The 23,811-nt window shown below is 48.4% G+C and overlaps 1 protein-coding gene across 4 annotated transcripts in view; it reads left to right on the top strand.

Moving 5' to 3' along the window:
- Positions 1-23,811, top strand: part of lrrc56 (leucine rich repeat containing 56) — a 307,392-nt gene that overhangs the window by 84,160 nt on the left and 199,421 nt on the right. For all 4 annotated transcript variants that reach the window (XR_011933057.1, XM_072466142.1, XM_072466141.1 and 1 more), the window contains 2 exons: positions 13,993-14,080; positions 19,786-19,846. Coding sequence is in view for 3 of the 4 variants with exons in the window: in XM_072466142.1 (XP_072322243.1) it covers positions 13,993-14,080; positions 19,786-19,846 (149 nt within the window). In the remaining variant the exon portion in view is untranslated. The remainder of the gene's footprint in view (positions 1-13,992; positions 14,081-19,785; positions 19,847-23,811) is intronic.

Here is a 23,811-nt window from a genome sequence, read left to right as displayed (position 1 = left end):
CTTCATAGGTTTGGTCTATTTTCAAAGCCCTTATCCACCTATCAAAATTACTCTGTTTGATCCTTTCAAACTCCATGTATGTTTGACCAAATTATTTTCTTAAATTTCTAAACCTCTGTCTGTCGGCTTCAGGCACTAGTCCATATGCACCTAAGATGGATTTTTTCACCTCCTCATATGTCCCAGATACCTCCTCCGGTAGTGATGCAAACACTTCACTATCCCTACCTACCAACTTTGTTTGAATCAGCAATACCCACATATCCTGTGGCCATTTCATTTGTTTAGCTACCTTCTCAAATGAAATGAAAAAGGCTTCCACCTCCTTCTCGTCAAACCGTGGCAATGCGTGGAGATACTTAAATAGATCCCCACCAAGCCTTCGACTATGATGCTCTTCCTCACTATCCTCATCATTATCATCCAACTGTAAGTCTCCCTTTACGTCCGCCAATTTTAACTGACTGTCATGTTTCATGGCCATTTTCTGAAATTCAAATTCTCTCTTTTTTCCTTTCCTCTCTCTCTTTTTCTTTCTCCCTGCTCTGTATTTCCTTTTCTCTTGCTTTTTGTTCTGCTAGGGCCATTCTTTCTTGTTCTCTCATTTCATATTCAAGCTGCTTTAATTCTTTTTCATGTTCAAGTTACCTGATTTGTAACTGAAGTTTTGCCATTTCTAATGCGAAAGACTGTATCTCAGGCAATTTTAAATGCTCAGCTACTGCCGTAAGAACCTCATATTTTCTCATTTTGTCAGGTAATGTTAACTGCAATGTTTTTGCCAAATCTAAAAGTCTGTTTTTCGTCTCTATCCGTAAGATACTGCATGTGACCATCTCCACCCCCAAAAACTTCTGACCCTCTGAAAGAACCATTGTCCACAACACACCTACGTAACTAGAATGCCACACCTGAAAAGCACCTACAATATGCTCACCAATCACTGTCTTTAAGTTCACAAAGCCAATCCAATAGATGGACTTTTATCCACGACGTGTCCCCAATTTGTTATGGGCCAGGGTTTAGAGAACCCCAAAGTGTATCATAGAGTTCACCTGACCCATGACTTTTACTAGATTGTGGTATGGGGAGCACACAGTCCACTCTACAGGTGTGGTGCAACAGAGCTTTACAGTACTTTTAAATTAAAACAATGTTTATTTATGAAACCAGTTAACACTTTATAAACCCACAGTAAACATCTTAACAACTATCAGCACCAATAAATCCCCAAAGAATATAGTACTTGATAGATAACCCTTAATAAATTCCCAAACAACATCTGGAAGACAAAATACCCTTTTTAACACATAGATCTGGTTTAGATTCACTATTGAGAGCTGTCAGCACTTTGAAATCACCCAATTGATTTGGAGACAGTCTTTAGTTTGCAGAGAGAGATTCTTATGCAGCTCCTTGCTTTGCCTGCAGCTATCCAGCTCCCAAAACGAAACTAACCACACCCTGTAGCAAACAGCCTAAAACAAAAGTAAAGCAGACAGACAGCCCAGCTCCACCCACTCTCTGACATCACTGCAGCTCTCTAATAAACACCCATTTCTTAAAGGTACATCCAGTACAGCTATTCGATAAACCCCAATTTCTTAAAAGGTACTCTCACATGACAATAGTCACTTTGAAATCACCACAAAACCACACAAATTCATCCTTTTTCAATTCTGGCATGATTGGTGTATCCCATTCACTCATGTTAACAGGTTCTAGGAGTCCCCTCTTGACTAGTCACTCTAATTCACCCTTTATCTTCGGTCTGATTGCATAAGACACCGACCTTGCCTTTAAGTATTTTGTCTGACTCTCTTCTTTGATTTTCAACTTTACTGAGATATACTTCATACTTCTAAGATCACCGTTGAAAACAATAGTGTGTTTCTTCAGGATTTTGGTGAGGCCTGATTTGAAATCTGTCATGTCGTTTACTTTGCCCCAATTTAACCTGATCTTTTCCAACCAAGTGCTTCCCATTAGTGCCTGATAATTTCCTTTTGACGACATGCAAGGACAAATCTACCATCTGTCCGTTAACAGCAATATGGCCCCTCAATGAAACCATTTATTTTTTAACACTTATCTTTGAACGTTTCAGCGAGATCTGTTAGAGCTTTTCTTATAAACAGTCTCTAGTGCCAGCAAGACTGCTGCCCCAGTGTCCATCTCCATCTTTACCGGCTATCCAACCAGCAGTGGAGTGACCCAGTACCAATTAGTAACACCAGCAATAGCTGGTACATTAATTTTTTTTTAAATTAAATATGTTATTGAAAATTTTTGGTCAACCAACACAGTACATTGTGCATCCTTTACACAATATTATAACAACACAAATAACAATGACCTATTTTATAAACAAAAAATGAATAAATAATAAATAACAAAATATGAATAAATAATAAATAACAAAAATGAAAAGTAGCCCTAATTGGCAACTGCGTTGTCACAAGTAACACTCCAAAAATATAATTTAACAGTCCAATATATAATTATCTGTAGCAACGACCTATACATACTATACAGTATATATTAACAACCCTGAGAGTCCTTCTGGTTCCTCCCCCCCCCCCCCCCCCCCCCCCCCCCCCCCCCCCCCCCGATCCTGGGCTGCTGCTGCTGCCTTCTTTTTCCCATTCCGTCTATCTTTCTGCGAGGTATTCGACGAACGGTTGCCACCGCCTGGTGAACCCTTGAGCCGACCCCCTGAGGACGAACTTAATCCGCTCTAGCTTTATAAACCCTGCCATGTCATTTATCCAGGTCTCCACCCCCGGGGGCTTGGCTTCTTTCCACATTAGCAATATCCTGCGCCGGGCTACTAGGGACGCAAAGGCCAAAACATCGGCCTCTCTCGCCTCCTGCACTCCCGGCTCTTGTGCAACCCCAAATATAGCCAACCCCCAGCTTGGTTCGACCCGGACTCCTACTACTTTTGAAAGCACCTTTGTCACCCCCATCCAAAACCCCTGTAGTGCCGGGCATGGCCAAAACATATGGGTATGATTCGCTGGGCTTCTCGAGCACCTCGCACACCTATCCTCCACCCCAAAAAATTTACTGAGCCGTGCTCCAGTCATATGTGCCCTGTGTAATACCTTAAACTGAATCAGGCTTAGCCTGGCACACGAGGACGACGAGTTTACCCTGCTTAGGGCATCTGCCCACAGCCCCTCCTCGATCTCCTCCCCCAGCTCTTCTTCCCATTTCCCTTTTAGTTCATCTACCATAGTCTCCCCTTCGTCCCTCATTTCCCTATATATATCTGACACCTTACCATCCCCCACCCATGTCTTTGAGATCACTCTGTCCTGCAGCTCTTGTGTCGGGAGCTGCGGGAATTCCCTCACCTGTTGCCTCGCAAAAGCCCTCAGTTGCATATACCTGAATGCATTCCCTTGGGGCAACCCATATTTCTCGGTCAGCGCTCCCAGACTCGCGAACTTCCCATCCACAAACAGATCTTTCAGTTGCGTTATTCCTGCTCTTTGCCACATTCCATATCCCCCATCCATTCCCCCCGGGGCAAACCTATGGTTGTTTCTTATCGGGGACCCCCCCAAGGCTCCAGTCTTTCCCCTATGCCGTCTCCACTGTCCCCAAATCTTCAGTGTAGCCACCACCACCGGGCTTGTGGTGTAGTTCCTCGGTGAGAACGGCAATGGGGCTGTCACCATAGCCTGTAGGCTAGTCCCCCTACAGGACGCCCTCTCTAATCTCTTCCACGCCGCTCCCTCCTCCTCTCCCATCCACTTACTCACCATTGAAATATTAGCGGCCCAATAATACTCACTTAGGCTCGGTAGTGCCAGCCCCCCCCTATCCCTGCTACGCTGTAAGAATCCCTTCCTCACTCTCGGGGTCTTCCCGGCCCACACAAAACCCATGATGCTCTTTTCAATCCTTTTAAAAAAAGCCTTCGTAATCACCACCGGGAGGCACTGAAGCACAAAGAGGAATCTCGGGAGGACCACCATCTTAACCGCCTGCACCCTCCCTGCCATTGACAGGGATACCATATCCCATCTCTTGAAATCCTCCTCCATCTGTTCCACCAACCGCGTTAAATTTAACCTATGCAATGTGCCCCAATTCTTAGCTATCTGGATCCCCAGGTAACGAAAGTCCCTTGTTACCTTCCTCAACGGTAGGTCCTCTATTTCTCTACTCTGCTCCCCTGGATGCACCACAAACAACTCACTTTTCCCCATGTTCAATTTATACCCTGAAAAATCCCCAAACTCCCCAAGTATCCGCATTATTTCTGGCATCCCCTCCGCCGGGTCCGCCACGTATAGTAGCAAATCGTCCGCATACAAAGATACCCGGTGCTCTTCTCCTCCCCTAAGTACTCCCCTCCACTTCTTGGAACCCCTCAACGCTATCGCCAGGGGCTCAATCGCCAGTGCAAACAATAATGGGGACAGAGGGCATCCCTGCCTTGTCCCTCTATGGAGCCGAAAATATGCAGATCCCCGTCCATTCGTGACCACGCTCGCCACTGGGGCCCTATACAACAGCTGCACCCATCTAACATACCCCTCTCCAAAACCAAATCTCCTCAACACCTCCCACAAATAATCCCACTCCACTCTATCAAATGCTTTCTCGGCATCCATCGCCACTACTATCTCCGTTTCTCCCTCTGGTGGGGCCATCATCATTACCCCTAACAACCTCCGTATATTCGTGTTCAGCTGTCTCCCCTTCACAAACCCAGTTTGGTCCTCGTGGACCACCCCCGGGACACATTCCTCTATTCTCATTGCCATTACCTTGGCCAGGACCTTGGCATCTACATTTAGGAGGGAAATAGGTCTATAGGACCCGCATTGTAGCGGGTCCTTTTCCTTCTTTAAGAGAAGCGATATCGTTGCTTCAGACATAGTCGGGGGCAGTTGTCCCCTTTCCTTTGCCTCATTAAAGGTCCTCGTCAGTACCGGGGCGAGCAAGTCCACATATTTTCTATAGAATTCGACTGGGAATCCATCCGGTCCCGGGGCCTTTCCCGCCTGCATGCTCCTAATTCCTTTCACCACTTCTTCTACCTCGATCTGTGCTCCCAGTCCCACCCTTTCCTGCTCTTCCACCTTGGGAAATTCCAGCCGATCCAAGAAGCCCATCATTCTCTCCCTCCCATCCGGGGGTTGAGCTTCATATAATTTTTTATAAAATGTCTTGAACACTCCATTCACTCTCTCCGCTCCCCGCTCCATCTCTCCTTCCTCATCCCTCACTCCCCCTATTTCCCTCGCTGCTCCCCTTTTCCTCAATTGGTGTGCCAGCAACCTGCTCGCCTTCTCCCCATATTCGTACTGTACACCCTGTGCCTTCCTCCATTGTGCCTCTGCAGTGCCTGTAGTCAGCAAGTCAAATTCTACATGTAGCCTTTGCCTTTCCCTGTACAGTCCCTCCTCCGGTGCTTCCGCACATTGTCTGTCCACCCTCAAAAGTTCTTGCAGCAACCGCTCCCGTTCCTTACTCTCCTGCTTCCCTTTATGTGCCCTTATTGATATCAGCTCCCCTCTAACCACCGCCTTCAACGCCTCCCAGACCACTCCCACCTGGACCTCCCCATTATCATTGAGTTCCAAGTACTTTACAATGCACCCCCTCACCCTTAGACACACCCCCTCATCTGCCATTAGTCCCATGTCCATTCTCCAGGGTGGGCGCCCTCCTGTTTCCTCCCCTATCTCCAAGTCCACCCAGTGTGGAGCGTGATCCGAAATGGCTATAGCCGTATACTCCGTTCCCCTCACCTTCGGGATCAATGCCCTACCCAGCACAAAAAAGTCTATTCGCGAGTAGACTTTATGGACATAGGAGAAAAACGAGAACTCCTTACTCCTAGGTCTGCTAAATCTCCACGGGTCTACACCTCCCTTCTGCTCCATAAAATCTTTAAGTACCTTGGCTGCTGCCGGCCTCCTTCCAGTCCTGGACTCCGACCTATCCAGCCCTGGTTCCAACACCGTATTAAAATCTCCCCCCATTATCAGCTTTCCCATCTCTAGGTCCGGAATGCGTCCTAGCATCCGCCTCATAAAATTGGCATCATCCCAGTTCGGGGCATTTACGTTTACCAAAACCACCGTCTCCCCCTGTAGTTTGCCACTCACCATCACGTATCTGCCCCCGTTATCCGCCACTATAGTCTTTGCCTCGAACATTACCCGCTTCCCCACTAATATAGCCACCCCCCTGTTTTTCACATCTAGCCCCGAATGGAACACCTGCCCCACCCATCCTTTGCGTAGCCTAACCTGGTCTATCAGTTTCAGGTGCGTTTCCTGTAACATAACCACATCTGCCTTAAGTTTCTTAAGGTGTGCGAGTACCCGTGCCCTCTTTATCGGCCCGTTCAGCCCTCTCACGTTCCACGTGATCAGCCGAGTTGGGGGGCTTCCTACCCCCCCCCCCTTGTCGATTAGCCATCACCTTTTTCCAGCTTCTCACCCGGTTCCCACGCAGCTGTATCTCCCCCAGGCGTTCCCCCCCCCGCCCATCCTCTCCCATACCAGCTCCCCCCTCTCCCCAGCAGCAGCAACCCAGTAATTCCCCCTTCCCACCCCCCCCCGCTAGATCCCCCGCTAGCGTAATTACTCCCCCCATGTTGCTCCCAGAAGTCAGCAAACTCTGGCTGACCTCGGCTTCCCCCCCGTGACCTCGGCTCGCACCGTGCGACGCCCCCTCCTTCCTGCTTCTCTATTCCCGCCATGATTATCATAGCGCGGGAACCAAGCCCACGCTTCTCCCTTGGCCCCGCCCCCAATGGCCAACGCCCCATCTCCTCCACCTCCCCTCCTCCCCCCATCACCACCTGTGGGAGAGAGAAAAGTTACCACATCGCAGGATTAGTACATAAAACCCCTCTTTGCCCCCCACATTCGCCCCACCACTTTGTTCGAACGTTCTTTTTAATAACCCGCTCATTCCAGTTTTTCTTCCACAATAAAAGTCCACGCTTCATCCACCGTCTCAAAGTAGTGGTGCCTCTCTCGATATGTGACCCACAGTCTTGCCGGTTGCAGCATTCCAAATTTTATCTTCTTTTTATGAAGCACCGCCTTGGCCCGATTAAAGCTCGCCCTCCTTCTCGCCACCTCCGCACTCCAGTCTTGATAAACGCGGATCACCGCGTTCTCCCATTTACTGCTCCGAGTTTTCTTCGCCCATCTAAGGACCATTTCTCTATCCTTAAAACGGAGGAATCTCACCACTATGGCTCTGGGAATTTCTCCTGCTCTCGGTCCTCGCGCCATCACTCGGTATGCTCCCTCCACCTCCAACGGATCCGCCGGGGCCTCCGCTCCCATTAACGAGTGCAGCATCGTGCTCACATATGCCCCGACGTCCGCTCCCTCCACACCTTCAGGAAGACCAAGAATCCTCAGGTTGTTCCTCCTTGCGTTGTTTTCCAGTGCCTCCAACCTTTCCACACATCGTTTCTGATGTGCCTCCTGCGTCTCCGTCTTCACCACCTGGCCCTGTATATCGTCCTCATTCTCGGCTGCCTTTGCCTTCACGACCCGAAGCTCCCGCTCCTGGGTCTTTTGTTCCTCCTTTAGCCCTTCGATCGCCTGTAGTATCGGGGCCAACAGCTCTTTCTTCATTTCCTTTTTGATCTCTTCCACACAGCATTTCAAGAACTCTTGTTGTTCAGGGCCCCATGTTAAACTGCCACCTTCCGGCGCCATCTTGGTTTTTGCTTGCCTTCCTTGCCGCTGTTCTAAAGGATCCACTGCAATCTGGCCACTTCCCTCTCCTTTTTCCATCCGTATCCAGGGGGGATTCCCTTCTCGTTTACCGCACAGTGTTTTTAGCCGTCAAAATTGCCGTTGGGGCTCCTATCAAGAGCCCAAAAGTCCGTTTCACAGGGAGCTGCCGAAACGTGCGACTCAGCTGGTCATCGCCGCACCCGGAAGTCCTCAGCTGGTACATTAATGACAACTCGTCTTCGGACTGTGAATCGGGTTTCCCCTCGCGTCCTTTTTGTACTACATGGACACTTTTTCCTTTATTCTGTTTGCCATTTGTTTTATTCGGCTTTTTCTTTTTCCAACTTTTACCTGAAGCTTGTTTCTTCTTCCAACCTGTGCGTTTAATGTGGCCCTTTCCCCCACAATTTTTGCACAAGTTATCTTTGCACCAGCAATCTGCTGCTGAGCGTCCGATTCTAGCATAGCAATGGCAAGTGCCAGCCTGTGTTTGCATTCGTGCTTCGGCTGACATCTTGTGAATTCTTGTGTTTGAACTCACCTGTTGAGCTTCTTGGATGGTAATTCCATCAATACAACAAATTCCAAGGCTTTCTTTAAACAGAAAGTCAGTTTCTGATGGTTAACACTGCTTTTGAATTGCTTCGCTCCTCAACCCATCTTGGATGGTATTGTTTAATACATCCCCAAATTCAGTGTTCAACCAATCTTTTCAGTGTAGCTACAAACTGTGCAATCGATTCCCCCTTCTTCTTGGTTTTGCTTATGAAACCTAAACCTTTCTGCGATGATGAGAGGTTTTAGTGAATAGTACATGAACTCCATAATTTCTTTGTAGATTTTTTGCCTGGCTTTCCCGGCTGTATCAGACTCTTAAGGAGGTTAAATGTCATAGCTTGAACAAAATAGTCTAATCGTTCTGGATGTGAGTTCTATTGCTCTGTATTCTCATCAAACAGTTCCAAAGCACCAAGCACCCGCCATTTTTCTCTGCACATCCAGGTCCTTCAATAACGCGAACTTCCCGTCCACAAACAGGTCTCCTAACCTTCGTATCCCTGCTCTGTGCCACCCCGAAAACCCTCCATCTGTCCTCCTTGGGACGAACCGGTGGTTCTCTCGTATTGGGGTACACACTGAGGCCCCAACTTCCCCCCTGTGCCGCCTCCACTGCCCCCAGATTTTGAGGGCAGCTGCCACTACCGGGCTCGTGGTATACCTCCTTGGAGGGAGCGGCAGCGGCACCGTTGCCAGCGCCCCCATACTCGTACCCACACACAACGCCGTCTCCAGCCTCTTCTATGCAGCCCGCTCCCCCTCAATCACCCACTTGTGCACCATCTTTGCATTGGTGGCCCAGTAGTACCCACAGAGGTTGGGCAGCGCCAGCCCCCCCCTATCTCTACTCCACTCCAGGAACACCCTTCTCACCCTCGGAGTACCTTGCGCCCACACAAACCCCATTATGCTCCTGTTGACCTGCCTAAAAAAGGCCTTCGGGATAAACACGGGGAGGCACTGGAACAGGAACAAAAACCTTGGGAGCACCGTCATTTTGACTGACTGCACCCTACCCGCCAAGGACAGCGGCAGCACGTCCCACCTCTTGACCTCCTCCTCCATTTGCTCCACCAGCCTTGTGAAATTAAGCCTATGCAGGGCCCCCCATCTCCTGGCCACCTTGATCCCCAAACACCTGAAGCTCCTCTCCGCCCTTTTTAGTGGGAGCTCGCTAAGCCCCCTCTCCTGGGCCCCTGGGTGGACCACGAACAGCTCGCTCTTCCCCATGTTGAGCTTGTACCCCAAGAAATCCCCGAATTCCCTGAGGATCCTCATTACCTCCGGTATTCCCCCCACCGGATCCGCCACATATAACAGCAAGTCATCCGCATAGAGCGACACCCTATGCTCCTCCCCACCCCGTGCCAAACCCCTCCAGTTCCTCGACTCCCTCAGTGCCATAGCCAGGGGTTCAATCGCCAGTGCGAAGAGCAGGGGGGACAGGGGGGACCCCTACCTCGTCCCTCGGTGCAACCAAAAGTACTCAGACCCCCTCCTATTCGTGGCCACACCTGCCATCGGGACCTCATACAACAGCCTAACCCACCTGACAAACCCCTCCCCAAACCCAAACCTCTTCAGCACCTCCCACAGGTACCCCCACTCTACCCTATCGAAGGCTTTCTCAGCGTCCATCGCCACCACTATCTCCGGCTCCCCCTCCCTCGCCAGCATCATGATAACGTTCAGAAGCCTCCGCACATTCGCGTTCAACTGCCTCCCCTTCACGAACCCCGTCTGGTCTTCGTGGATGACCTGCGGCACACAATCCTCAATCCTCATGGCCAAGACCTTTGCCAGCACCTTGGCATCTACGTTTAGCAGCGAAATCGGCCTGTAAGACCCACACTGCAGGGAATACTTGTCCCGCTTCAGGACCAAGGAGATCAGTGGCCAGGACATCGTCGAGGGGCAAAGCCCCCCCCTCCCTTGCCTCATTAAAAGTCCTAACTAGCAACAGGCCCAACAGGTCCATATATTTTTTATAAAATTCGACCGGGAAACCGTCCGGCCCCGGTGCCTTCCCCGCCTGCATGCTCCCTAACCCTTTGGTCAGCTCCAGCCCAATTGGGGCCCCCAATCCCGCCACCACACCTTCCTCCACCTTCGGAAACCTCAATTGGTCCAGAAAGCGGCCCATCCCTCCCTCCTCCAGTGGGAGCTCGGACCGATACAATTCCTCATAAAAGTCCCTGAAGATCCCATTGATGCCAACCCCACTCCGCACCACACTCCCTCCCCTGTCCTTAACTCCCCCGATCTCCCTAGCTGCGGAGCTGATGCGCCAGCATCCGGCTTGCCTTTTCCCCATACTCATAAATCGTCCCCTGGGCCTTCCTCCACTGCACCTCCGCCTTCCTGGTGGTCACCAGGTCAAATTTGGCCTGGAGGCTGCGCCTCTTCCTCAACAGTCCTTCCTCAGGCACCTCCGCATACCTCCTGTCTACCCTCACCATCTCCCCCACCAACCTCTCCCTCTCCCTCTGCTCCCTCCTCTCCTTGTGGGCCCTAATGGAGATCAGCTCTCCCCTAACCACTGCCTTCAGCGCCTCCCATACCATCCCCACTTGGACCTCCCCGTTATCGTTGGCCTCCAGGTACCTCTCTATGTTTCCTCGGACCCGCTCACTCACCTCCTCATCCGCCAGCAGCCCCACCTCCAAACGCCACAACGGGCGCTGGTCTCTCTCCTCCCCCAGCTCTAAGTCCACCCAATGCAGGGAATAAGCCTTATGGACGTGGGAGAAGAATGAAAATTCCCTAGGCCCCGGCCTTGCAAATCTCCAAGGGTCCACCCCTCCCATCTGGTCCATAAACCCCCTCAGCACCTTAGACGCCGCCGGCTTCCTACCCATCCTAGACCTGGAGCGATCCAGTTCCGGATCCAACACCGTGTTAAAGTCTCCCCCCATTATCAGGCCCCCCACTTCCATATCTGGGATCCGACCCAACATGCGCCGCATAAAACCCGCATCGTCCCAGTTCAGGGCATACACATTGACCAGTACCACCCTCTCTCCCTGCAGCTTACCACTAACCATTACGTACCTACCGCCATTATCTGCCACAATGCTCGACGCCTTGAACGACACCTTCTTTCCCACCAAGATCGCCACCCCTCGATTTTTGGCATCCAGCCCCGAATGAAACACCTGACCAACCCACCCTTTCCTCAGTCTTACCTGGTCTGCCACCTTCAGGTGTGTCTCCTGAAGCATGACAACATCCGCCTCCAGCCCCTTCAGGTGCGCGAACACGCGGGCCCGCTTGACCGACCCGTTCAGTGCCCTTACATTCCAGGTTATCAGCCGGATCAGGGGGCTATCCGCCCCCCCCCCCCATGCCGACTAGCCATAACCCCTCCTCGGCCAGCCATGCGCCCGCACCCCACCCCTGGCCCGTTCCCCACGGCGGCAGACCCCGTCTTGACCCCCCCCCCCCCCCCCCACTCGCTCCAGCTCCCCCTTGACCATGGCAGCAGCAACTCGATTCCCCCCGGCTAGGACCCCTCCTTGCTGCTTTACTCCCCCACCCCCCCCCCCCCATTGCACTTTCGCAAGTCAGCTGACTCCTGCCGACCCCGGCCACTCCCGCCTCTCCTTCGACTCCTCCCATTGTGTGACACACCCTCCTCTTCCATTCCCCATCCGCAGGCTCTCCACCTTCCCCTTCCATCCCAAGTGCGGGAAACAACCCTCGCTTCCCCGCCTCGGCCCCACCCCCTCCAGTCTTCAGCGCGGGAAAAAGCCCACGCTTACCACCTACCCGGCCCCGCCACCTCCTGACGCAGCTCCTTTTACAGGCCCAGTCCCCTCACCCTCGACTCGGGCCTCCCCCTCCCCCCGCAATGCCCCATCACAGTGCCGGCCATCCACCCCTGTTCCATTTGCTTACCCCCCTCCAAGAGCCCCCCCGACCAACCCAACCAAAACAGTGCCCAACCCGCCCTAACCACCCACACCCAACCAGAAAGAAAAAAAAAACAAGAGCAAAGGACCCCCCCTCAAAAAGTAACATATCAACCGCAATCCCCAAACGCCTATCCCGACCCTCAATCTGTGTCCAACTTCTCGGCCTGAACAAAGGTCCACGCCTCCTCCGGAGGCTCAAAATAATGGTGCCGGTCCTTGTAGGTGACCCACAGTCACGCTGGCTGCAACATGTCAAACTTCACCCCCTTCCTGTGCAGCACCGCCTTCGCTCGATTGTACCCGGCCCTCTTCTTCGCCACCTCCGCACTCCAGTCCTGGTATATTCGAACCTCCGCATTCTCCCACCTGCTGATCCTCTCCTTCATGGCCCATCTGAGCACACACTCCCGATCGACGACCCGATGGAACCGCACCAGCACCGCCCGCGGTGGCTCATTAGCCTTGGGCCTCCTCACCAACACTCTATGGGCCCCTGGAAGGACCCCGCTCCCATCAGTGAGTTCAACATGGTGACCACATAGGCCCCCACATCCAGCCCCTTCGGGTGGCCCAGAATCCGCAAGTTCTTCCGCCTCGACCGATTCTCCATCTCCTCGAACCGCTCCTGCCATTTCTTGTGGAGCGCCTCGTGCGCCTCCACTTTTACCGCCAGGCCTAGGATCTCGTCCTCGTTTTCGGAGATCATTTGTCGGGCCTCGTGGATCGCCACCCCCTGGGCTGTCTGTGTCTCCAGCTGCTTATCGATAGAAGCCTTCATCGGCTCAAGCAGGTCCGCTTTAATCGCCCTAAAGCAGCGCTGGATAACCTCCTATTGCTCCTGCGCCCACTGCATCCATGCTGCCTGGTCCCCGCCCGCCGCCATTTTGTTCTTCTTCCCTTGCACCTTCTTCGGGTCCACTACCACTTTTTTAGTCGCCCCGCTCCTGGTAAAAGCCACATACTGTCGGGGAACTATTGTGTACTCCTTCCCACAGCGGGAAACGTCGGAAAAATACCGTTGGGGGCCCTGAAAAGAGCCCAAAAGTCCGTTTTTTGCGAGAGCTGCCGAACGTGCGACTTAGCTCCGCATAGCCGCAACCGGAAGTCGCATCTCTTCTCTTTACTGTAAGCCAGCTTCTTAAACCTTTGTCTCCTCCACCCTTGCCTCCGATGACAAATGCAAGCTTCTCATGGGTTTCTTTGTCACAACGATTGAGACCATTCCACCACCTGCCTCTGTCACTTCCCGTCCTTTTGTTGGCCCACCCAACCAAACTTCCTCTAAGGTTGCCCTTACCCTAGTCTTGAACTGATTTCCTTCTCTCGTTTCTCTCCCATCTCCCCACATGCCTTCTCTGGGCTTATCATATTCATGAGATCCACCTCCTGCTCCTTGACCCTGTTTCCAATAAAGTACTGACCGCCTTTTCATCCTAGCTCACATGTTGGCAGACATTGTTCATGGTTCTCTCTCCTTCAGTTCTATCCTTCTCTACTTCAAATCTGCCATCATCAGCCCTGTCCTCAAAAAACAACCATGAACCCTTGGGCCCTAAACTGTGGAATTCCCTTCCTAAACTTGTATGTGTCTCTACCTCACTTTCTTGTTTTAAGACACTCCTTAAACCTGCCTCTTTGACCAAACTTTTGATCATCTTCCCTAATCTTTCCTTATGTGACCCAATGTCATATTTTGTTTTATAATGCCTTTATGGAAGTGCCGTGGGATATTTTATTCTATCAATACAAGTTGCTGTTGACTATACATGCATCTTTGTTTATCCTTCCAGCGAGCCCTGACTGAGACAGCAGACCTACGAAAGGTGAAAGTTCTGGAGATGTGCGTAGATACACAGGATAACAGTCTTGGAAACTTTGGTAGGAAATCTGTTTATCGTGGATTTGTTTAATCATAGCTCTTTATTTAAAGGATTTTCTGGTTTGATGTTTTATGTTTGTTGTGTCGTGGCATGTGTGAGTTGCTGTTGCTTAAGAGATTAATTTTAGGTATGTGAAGAATGTAGCTATAAAACACTTTACAGGTATGCAAAACTGTTTAAATACATATCCTCTTTCTCTTGAAATTGGTGCCATTATTTAAACCTATTTAATCCTAATGAGGATTGCAGTAACAGAGTGAACTGAATAAAACCCAGCCAAGCAATTCCAGTAACGTCAGACTGAGGGACACAAAGCTTATGTCCAAATCAAAAAAAAACCCTTCGCTGCATTTTTGTTACCTATTTAATGATTTAACTATTTCAAAATTCGTCTGACCAGCTTCCCATCTGCCACTCTTTGTAAATTTCAGCTCATTCAGAGTTTGCTGTCCATGTCCCATTGCAACAAGCCGTGTTTGCTCATTACTCCTCTGCTCGCTTACCTACATTAACTTCAAGTCTAGCAACAGCTTGAATTTAAAATTCTCACCTTAGTGTTCAAATCCGTCCTTGGCCTCATCACTCCCTGCCTCTGTAATCATTTCCAGTCCTACTACCCTATAAGAATCTTACATCCCTCTAATTTTGACTTCTTGTATGTCTCCGATTTCCTTCACCCCACCGTTGGTAGCTATTCCATCACCTTTTCAGGTTGTAACCTCTCCAATTGTCTCCCGAGATATCTCTACCCTTCTGTCTTCCGTTAAGATGATTCTTAAAGCCTACACCTTTGATCAAGCCCTGGAATAAGGAATATGCATTTTGGTGTCATATTTAGTGTCATAATGCTCCTGTGAAGTGCGCTGGACTGTTTTACTACTTTAAAGCTGCAATATAAATGCAAGTTTGTTTTATTGCCTGATATTTCCACTTGACTCTCCACGGTTGATGAGTTTCTCTTGCATCTAACCTGACCCTCAGTCAGATAATAGAGTGATCTGAGAAGAAGTAAAAGTAGTCCTATCCCATAGAAGTATGCCATCTGTAGAATGACCCTGATCATGTGACCAGTGACAACCCAAACAACTCACCCAGTTGTCTGAAAGGTGGTGTACTGTAGCAGCAGTGAGGTATTAATCAAAGCAACTGTTAGCAAGCATTAGTTGATGCATTGATTTAACTGTTATGGGGAATTCTCTGGGACTCTTCTGATGTTTACCTAATGTAGAGGTGATACACTGCAGGCATCGAATACTCAGAAGGATTTCTGGAAACCAGACAGTGATGGTGAGAGGTGGTGTTTGAGCAGATGTTCCCTGCAAAGGAAGAAGAGCAAATGGGTCAGGGAAATGGAAATATCAGCCTGGATGTCATGGAGATATCTCCCTTCAAAATGCTGAGAGGAGAGGAAGGTGTGCCTGGTGGTGGAATCTGTGAGACCCTGATACACTCCTCCATCACTCCCTATTACCATCTGCCATCATTCTTCTGACACCTTCCCTTGCAGATATTCAGAGACACCAAATGCACATTGGTTGAACACTTTGCTGAACATCTCCAATCCGTGTGAGAGTATGACCCCAAACTCCTTATTGCTTGTCACTTCAGTTCTTTGCTCTGCTCCAACTCTGAACTTTTTGTCTTTGACCTTCTGCACTGTTCTAATGAAGCTCAATTAAGCTGGAGGTACAGCACAACCTTTGTACTTACTACTGACTTGAATAAATTCAGACCTGAATGATAGCTCTTGATGAAGGATGGGTATGCTGCCTTTTGGAGTTGGGGCAGAGATCCCACTGCCTGAACATTGTGCTGGCAAGATAGTCTGAATCCTTGGCGTTGATCTACTTAATCTTCCCCCAGAGCCCTGCATCCATTTTTGCCAGTTTTTTGTGCTTTCTATTTTAATTGCCTCATCAGCTCTTCTCACATGCTGTATCTTGTATATCTCTCTTATTTCTTTGATTTATTCCACTTATCTCCTGCTATCACATCTGCCATTTTACCATTTCCTGTTCGTCACTGGGACACTTTGCCAATTATTCTATTTCCTTTCCTCTGTGAGTGGAAAGGATTTGTATTTTATCTCTCAACTTTTTGTTATTTTAGTTTTTAAAATGCTGTCTGCCTGTAATATCTTGCCACTCTGGGGAAGGGAAGGGTCTGTACTTGAGCCATCAATTGGCTTGTGTCTGACCTGTTTCTCATTTTTTACTTCAAATTTTGGCATCTGCTTCCTAGTCACCTGTCTTCTGTCTGGTTCATGTTTTGGATGTTGCTGTTTTATGTATGTTTTTTGTTTCATATAGACCACTATACACAAGATTACACTTCCAACAAAATGCCCTGCTATAAGCACATGGTCTGCTCCATGCCACGATCCTTCATAGTAAGAAGTCTTACAACACCAGGTTAAAGCCCAACAGATTTATTTCGAATCACCAGCTTTCGGAGCACAGCTCCTTCCTCAGGTGAATGAAGAGGTGGATTCCAGAAACATATATATAGACAAAGGCAATGATGCAAGATGATACTTTTAATGCAATCTTTGCAGATAATTCAGTCTTTACAGGTTCAGACGGAACAACTGGAGAGAGGGATAATCACAGGTTAAAGAGGTGTGAATTGTCTCAATACAGGACAGTTGGTAGGATTTTGCAAGCCCAGGCCAGATGGTTGGGGGGGGGGGTAATGTAATGCGACATGAATCCAAGGTCCCGGATGAGGCCGTACTCATGTGTGCGGAACATGGCTTTAAGTCTCTCCTCGGCGATTCTGCGTTGTCGCGCGTCCTGAAGGCCGCCTTGGAGAATGCTTACCCGAAGATCCGAGGCTGAATGCCCTTGACTGCTGAAGTGTTCCCTGACTGGAAGGGAACATTCCTGCCTGGCGATTGTCGTAAGATGTCCGTTCATCCGTTGTGCAGCATCTGCCTAGTCTCGCCAATGTACCATGCTTCGGGACATCCTTTCCTGCAGCGAATGAAGTAAACAACATTGGCCGAGTCGCACGAGTATGTACCACGTGCCTGGTGGGTGGTGTTCCCACGTGTAATGGTGGTACCCATGTCGATGATCTGGCATGTCTTGCAGAGAATGCCATGGCAGGGTTGTGTGGTGTCATGGTCGCTGTTCAGAAGGCTGGGTAGTTTGCTGCAAACAATGGTTCGTTTGAGGTTGCGCGGTTGTTTGAAGGCAAGTAGTGTGGGTGTGGGGATGACCTTGGCAAGATGTTCGTCTTCATCGATGACGTGTTGAAGGCTGCTAAGAAGATGTCGTAGTTTCTCCGCTCTGGGGAAGTACTGGGCGACGAAGGGTACTCTGTCGGTTGTGTCCCGTGTTTGTCTCCTGAGCAGGTTGGTGAGATTTTTTGCTGTGCTGCATTGGAACTGTCGATCGATGAGTCGAGCGTCATATCCCGTTCGTACGAGGGCATCTTTCAACGTCTGTACATGTCTGTTACGCTCTTCCTTGTCTGAGCAGATCCTGTGTATACGGAGGGCTTGTCCATAGGGGATGGCTTCTTTAATGTGTTTCGGATGGAAGCTGGAGAAGTGGAACATCGTGAGGTTATCCATGGGCTTGCGGTAAAGCAAAGTGCGGAGGTGACCGTCCTTGATGGAGATGAGTGTGTCCAAGAATGCAATCGATTCTGGAAAGTAGTCCAGGGTGAGTCTGATGGTTGGATGGAACTTATTGATGATCTCATGTAGTCGTTTCAGTGATTCTTCACTGTGGGTCCAAAGGAAAAAAATGTCATCGATGTATCTGGTGTATAACGTCGGTTGAAGGTCCTGTACGGTGAGAAGATCTTGTTCAAACTTTTGCATGAAGATGTTGGCATATTGAGGTGCGAATTTGGTCCCCATGGCTGTTCCGTGTGTCTGGTTGAAGAACTTGTTGTCGAAGGTGAAAACGTTGTGATCCAGAATTAAGCGGATGAGTTGCAGAATTGCATCTGGAGATTGGTAGTTGTCAGTGTTGAATACTGAGGCTGTTGCAGCAATGCCGTCGTCATGGAGGATGCTGGTGTAGAGTGCCGAGACGTCCATTGTGAAGAGGAATGTTCCTGGTTCAACTGGTCCATGGGTGCTGAGTTTCTGTAAGAAGTCCGTCGTATCGTGACAGAAGCTGGGCGTTCCTTGTACAATGGGTTTCAAGATGTCCTCGATGTAGCCAGAGAGGTTCTCACACAGGGTCCCATTGCGTGATACGATAGGACGGCCTGGTGTGTTGGCCTTGTGTATTTTTGGGAGGCAGTAGAGATCTCCAACGTGGGGAGTACGTGGGATGAGAGCACGTAGGGTGCTCTGAAGGCCTAGATCCAAGGTCTTGCATCATTGACTTTGTCTATATACATGTTTCTGGAGCCCACCTCTTCATTCACCTGAAGAAGGAGCTGTGCTCCGAAAGCTAGTGATTCAAAACAGACCTGTTGGACTTTAACCTGGTAAGACTTTTTACTGTGCTCACCCCAATCCAACGGCGGCATCTCCACAACATGATCCTTCGTAGCTGTAGACAGTTAATCAGCCCAAACATCTTGTGGATGTGAGAACCAGAGAGCTAATTCCACTCTCCCAGCGGAGAACCGTAATCACAGGATCAGATAATCAGCGCTGTGACGTTGTAGTCCCTTCGAGCAAAGCTTTGCTGTTCCCAAGTTTCTAATACAGTGCTCAATAAATTTGAGACTCAAAACAATTGCAGCTAGTTTGAGTCACTGTAGAATGTCTCTGTTCTATTTCAAAACAGATTCTTTATTTCTAAAATCCAAGATCCTACCAAATTTGGCTTGGTCAAAAGAGTAACATGCTCCCCTTTTTTAGCACATCACCCAAGCTCAAAACTTCAAATTTGCTGCCACTGGAAGGCAAGAGGCTGGCCTTTTTGCAGCGAGTGAAGGAAAATTGGAAGTCTACTCACATTGAACACTTAATCAGCAAAAGAAAAGCCTTTCAGCCTGAGGAAAGAAAAAGGCAAATCAATGGGTGATAATGAAATAAAAACAAGAAGCACAGCTTTTCAATTAACATGAATGCTGTATTAACTTAACCTTTCCTTCTTTATCACTTACTCTCCTTTTTCCTCATGGCCAGATTGAAAACATGCCTAGAATTGTATTGTGTTCAGGAAATAGTGGATGAAATTGTGAAAGTAACGGAAGTGAGGTTTAAGTAAGCCTGCTTGCTGTATGTATTGTTATTTCATACAGTTACCATTTTGGTGCAAAATAGTTACACATGGGAACAAACTTGACATGTTAAACAAGTAAAATGAAACAGTGGAGTTTTAAGTAAAATTCCTTATGTTGTCTTTGTTTGAAGTAAATACTTTTTATCCTTTCGTTCGAACTATATATTTCACTCAGTAATACAGTGACAATAGCATGTGAAAACTTGCCATCAATTGCATAGTTTAGAGTACCGAGTTATGAGATTAACATTCATAAGGAAATTTATCCCAAAGCCTTTCTGAATGCATTGTTTGTTATTATATGTGGGCCCTATGTATGTAGCTGTGACTGATTAATGAACTTCAGGAGACGACCTCAAAAGTAGCTCAGTTTATTCTCTGGTGAGCGAGTCTTGTTGGTATTCAAAGAATGCCATAGATCTTTGCCATTTTAAACTTGTCACTTTTTATTAATTTAGTCGCATTTTTCTCATTATAAATGAATACAATAAATCCTGTCTACTTACAGGTGCTCATTTACCCAGTTTGGTTCAACTGAAGCTGAATAGCAGTTTTATTGCATCAGTAAGGTAGGTCACCAACTTTGTCATGAAATAATCAAAACCCAAGCTGCTCCTTTTCTGCGCCTCTGAATGAACCGAGATTAGTAGCAGACTTTATTCATGCTAATGCCTGTATTAACATTTTTATTCTGTCTGACCGTTTTTGTTCCAGTTTGTTTGACTTGCAGTAAGTAGTAAAGCATCCTCGTTTACCATACCACGTCTCATCTTTCATTTTCATATTTTACACGTTATTATCATATTCTATTCAGATTTATAAAATTACAAGCTGGGATCAGGCCCGAAAGGCTTTTGGGTCCATTTTTTAAAATCACACCCTTCCACAATCTGAGCCTTACAATCTTCCCATTATGCTGTCCAGCTGTTTCCTAAATGAATCCAGTGTCCCTGCCCCAGCCCTGGCAATCAGTTCCAGCTGTTCAATAGCCTTTGTGCAAAGAAATACTGAATGGCATCTGTCCATCTCTTGCACTTGATACCACTGACATTCCTATAAAAGAACTCATCAAGGCTTTGATTGTTTCTTTCTTAAAAAAAAAAACTTTGAGCCCCAATTTTTTTTCCAATTAAGGAGCAGTTTAGCATGTCTAATCCACCTACCCTGCACATCTTTTTAGGTTGTGGGGGTGAAACCCACGCAAACACAGGGAGAATGTGCAAACTCCACGCAGACAGTGACCTGGGGCCGGGATCAAATCCAAATCCTCAATGGCGTGAGGCAGCAGTGCTAACCACTGTGCCACCATGCTGCCCCTGCGGCTTTGATTGTTGAAAGGCTTTTGAAAGTCTAGATGAGCTACTTCCAATATATATTCCTTATTATGAATTATGGATTTCAATTTTTTTCTGATGTTGGCTTGATGGATTTGTAGTTACCACACACAGTCCTGATAATGTATTTGTAGTTACTAGCTTTGGTTCTGTTGTTGCCAGGTTTGTGTCTGTTACCCTTCTTGAATTTGAGGACCACATAATAATCTTTATTAGTGTCTCAAGTAGGCTTACATTAACTCTGCAATGAAGTTACTGTGAAAATTTGCCGATTAGGAAATCTGCCTGCTGGAACATTTCTTTGACTCCAGAAAAATGGCCTTCAGAGGTTCACAAATCGCCTTCTTTACCTTAAATATCCTGGAGTTTGGTTCATTGTGTAATGTTTAGGGTTTTGAGGTATAAAACCCTACTAATCAAAACAAACTCTAAGGTCTGAATTTTTTATATTTAACACTAGGATCATCAGTTGTGCTTCACCTACAAAGTACAAATGACTAGTATTTATGAATTAAGTGAAATTTATTAAGCAAGATTTTCCATATACTTAACAAGAAGTAGTGAAAACAACATAGAAATTTCTCATCTCTTAAAATCCCAGGAAGACCTGGCATTGTCAGAACAGGGGATGACCCTCTTCTTTGCCTTTGCCTTTGAAGTGATGTTGAACTGTGTCCAGAAGAGTCATTTTCCAGAAGCCGTGATAACACTATGCCAACAAATATTATGGGGCGGGATTCTCTGATCTTGAGGCTAAGTGTTAACGCCGTCGTAAACACCGTCACGTTTCACGACGACGTCAACATGCTCCCAGGAGCAGCGATTCTGACCTCTACAGGGTGTCAGCACGGCACTGGAGCGACTCTTGCAGCTCCAGCTACCAAAGCCGGCGTCAAACGGGTGCCGCAGGTCTGCGCTTGCGCAGTGCGACCGGTGCCCATGCGCAGTGCCCCCGGCATGATTGCGCGCATGCGTGGTGGCGCCTTCTCCACGCCGGCCCCGACGCAACATGGCGTGAGGCTACAGGGACCAGCGCAGGGCAAAAGAGGCCCCCAGCCCGAGACGCCGGCCCGTCGATCGGTAGGCCCCGATCGCGGGCCAGGCCACAGCGGAGGGGCGCCCGCCCCCCCCCCCCCCAACCAGGCCACCCCTGGATGGATGCACGCCAAGGTCCCGCTGTGTAAGACCACACATGGACGGCGCCGGCGGGACTCTGATTCTTTTACGGCCTTCCCGGGCGAAGGATTGCCGGCCGACCGGCGCCACGCCGGCGCCATTGGCGCCGATTCTCCACTCTCCGGAGAATCGGCGGACTGGCGTCGGGGCGTCGTCATGCGAGTCGCGCCCGGCCCGGCGATTCTCTGGCCCGGCCTGGGCTGAGAGAACCCCTCCCATTATTTCTCCACTTTATCTCTCAAGTCTCTCATTCCACTTTTTTGTAGGTGGACCAAATTAACTCCTCCTATTGGGTTTAGGGTGCAATTCATCTCCTGTCATCCCACCTTTGCAATAACCCCTGCTTTAAGGGTTGTAAACTGAGACACAATTCCATCAGTTACTTCTTCAGACCCTTGAAGAAAACACTCCATAACAAACAAGTGGTATGTTTCCTCTTGATACCAAACAGTCATAAATAATGTCACATTATCTTGTCACCATATCCTAACTAAAGCCTAACACTAAAGCTATTAATAATAATAATTTTATTGTCACAAGTAGGCTGACATTAACACTGCAATGAAGTTACTGTGAGAAGCCCCTAGTTGCCATATTCCGGCCCTGTTCGGATACACAGAGAAAGAATTCAGAATGTCCAAATTACCTCTTTTGGGGCTTGTGGGAGGAAACCGGGGCACCCGGTGGAAACCCACGCAGACACAGGGAAAATGTGTAGGCTCCGCACAGACAGTGACCCAAGCCAGGAATTGAGCCTGGGACCTTGGCGCTGTGAAGAAACAGTGATAACTACTGTGCTACCGTGCTGCGACACCAATAGCTATGACCACTTCCTATCATAATATCAGATTCATTAAAGTAATGCATAGTTTTCTTTAACATAAGATGTCATCCTAAATTCACACTATTTGAGCTATCCCTTCAAACTGGTTGAAAAACACCTAATCGTATTTTGGCCATTAAGACAACTTCATGAGCTTCGCCATAAAACAATAAAACAGGTTTGTTTCTTCACAAACATCTTCCCCAACTATCTTAACTGTTAATTGCCCAAGAACAAGTCAAAACGGAACCTCTTAATTTTAAACTGTGGTTACAGAATAAAATCCATAGATATTACAGATTCTAAAAATTAGTAGAATTATCAAAATTGTCTTTGATTTATGGGTTTTCTGTCTGCTTAACCTGTTTAGAATGTTGGATAAGATGCACTTCAAATAGTGTCACATGACTTTTTATGCCCACCTGAACAGGCAGATATGGTTACCTTTCAACATCTTGTCTGAAAGTGTGTACTGTAGTGATATGTATATATAGAGACATGTAAAGGATTAATGATTACATCTTAGTGTAACACAACCACTAGAGGGCAACGCTAGATTCCACTACAAATATGAGAACTCAAAGGATCTTCCAACCAGGAGTGACTAGACAGCAGAGTGTTAGAGAGATAGATCACAGCATAGATAGCACGTTAAGTTTAAATTAGTTAATACTTTAAATAGATTACTTGATTACTAGTTATAGTTCTGTAGAGTGTGCAAACTCAATATTAATCAACTCGTTATTCATTAAATCTGTTTTGCTTTAAGTTTAAGATTGATGGTTTCTTCAGAATCACACCATCAGTATGGGAAATGGTGTTTGATGGTAGTTGTGGGACAGTGGTGGTGAGGTGAAAGGTTTAGTTGGTGGTATGGAGGTGAAATGTGTCAGTGGGGTGGAGGGGGTCGGTGGAGTGGTGTAGTGAACGGGGTTGGTAGGGTGGTGAGGTGAAGAGGGTCGTTGGAGTGGTGAGGTAAAGGGGCATGTGGGATGGTGAGGTGGAGGGTGTCAGTGGAGTGGTGAGGTGGAGGGGGTCAGTGGGACAGTGAGGTGGAGGGGGCACATGGGATGGTGAGATGGAGGGGGCACGTGGGATGGTGAGGTGGAGGGGGCACGTGGGATGGTGAGATGGAGGGGGCACGAGGGATGGTGAGATGGAGGGGGCACGTGGGGTGGTGAGATGAAGGGGGTCAGTGGGG

The sequence above is a fragment of the Scyliorhinus torazame genome, chromosome 10 (assembly GCF_047496885.1).
Source record: "Scyliorhinus torazame isolate Kashiwa2021f chromosome 10, sScyTor2.1, whole genome shotgun sequence".
NCBI lineage: Eukaryota > Metazoa > Chordata > Chondrichthyes > Carcharhiniformes > Scyliorhinidae > Scyliorhinus > Scyliorhinus torazame.
The sequence above is the reverse complement of the archived record's forward strand: the minus strand, read 5'-3'. Positions and strand labels throughout refer to the sequence as shown.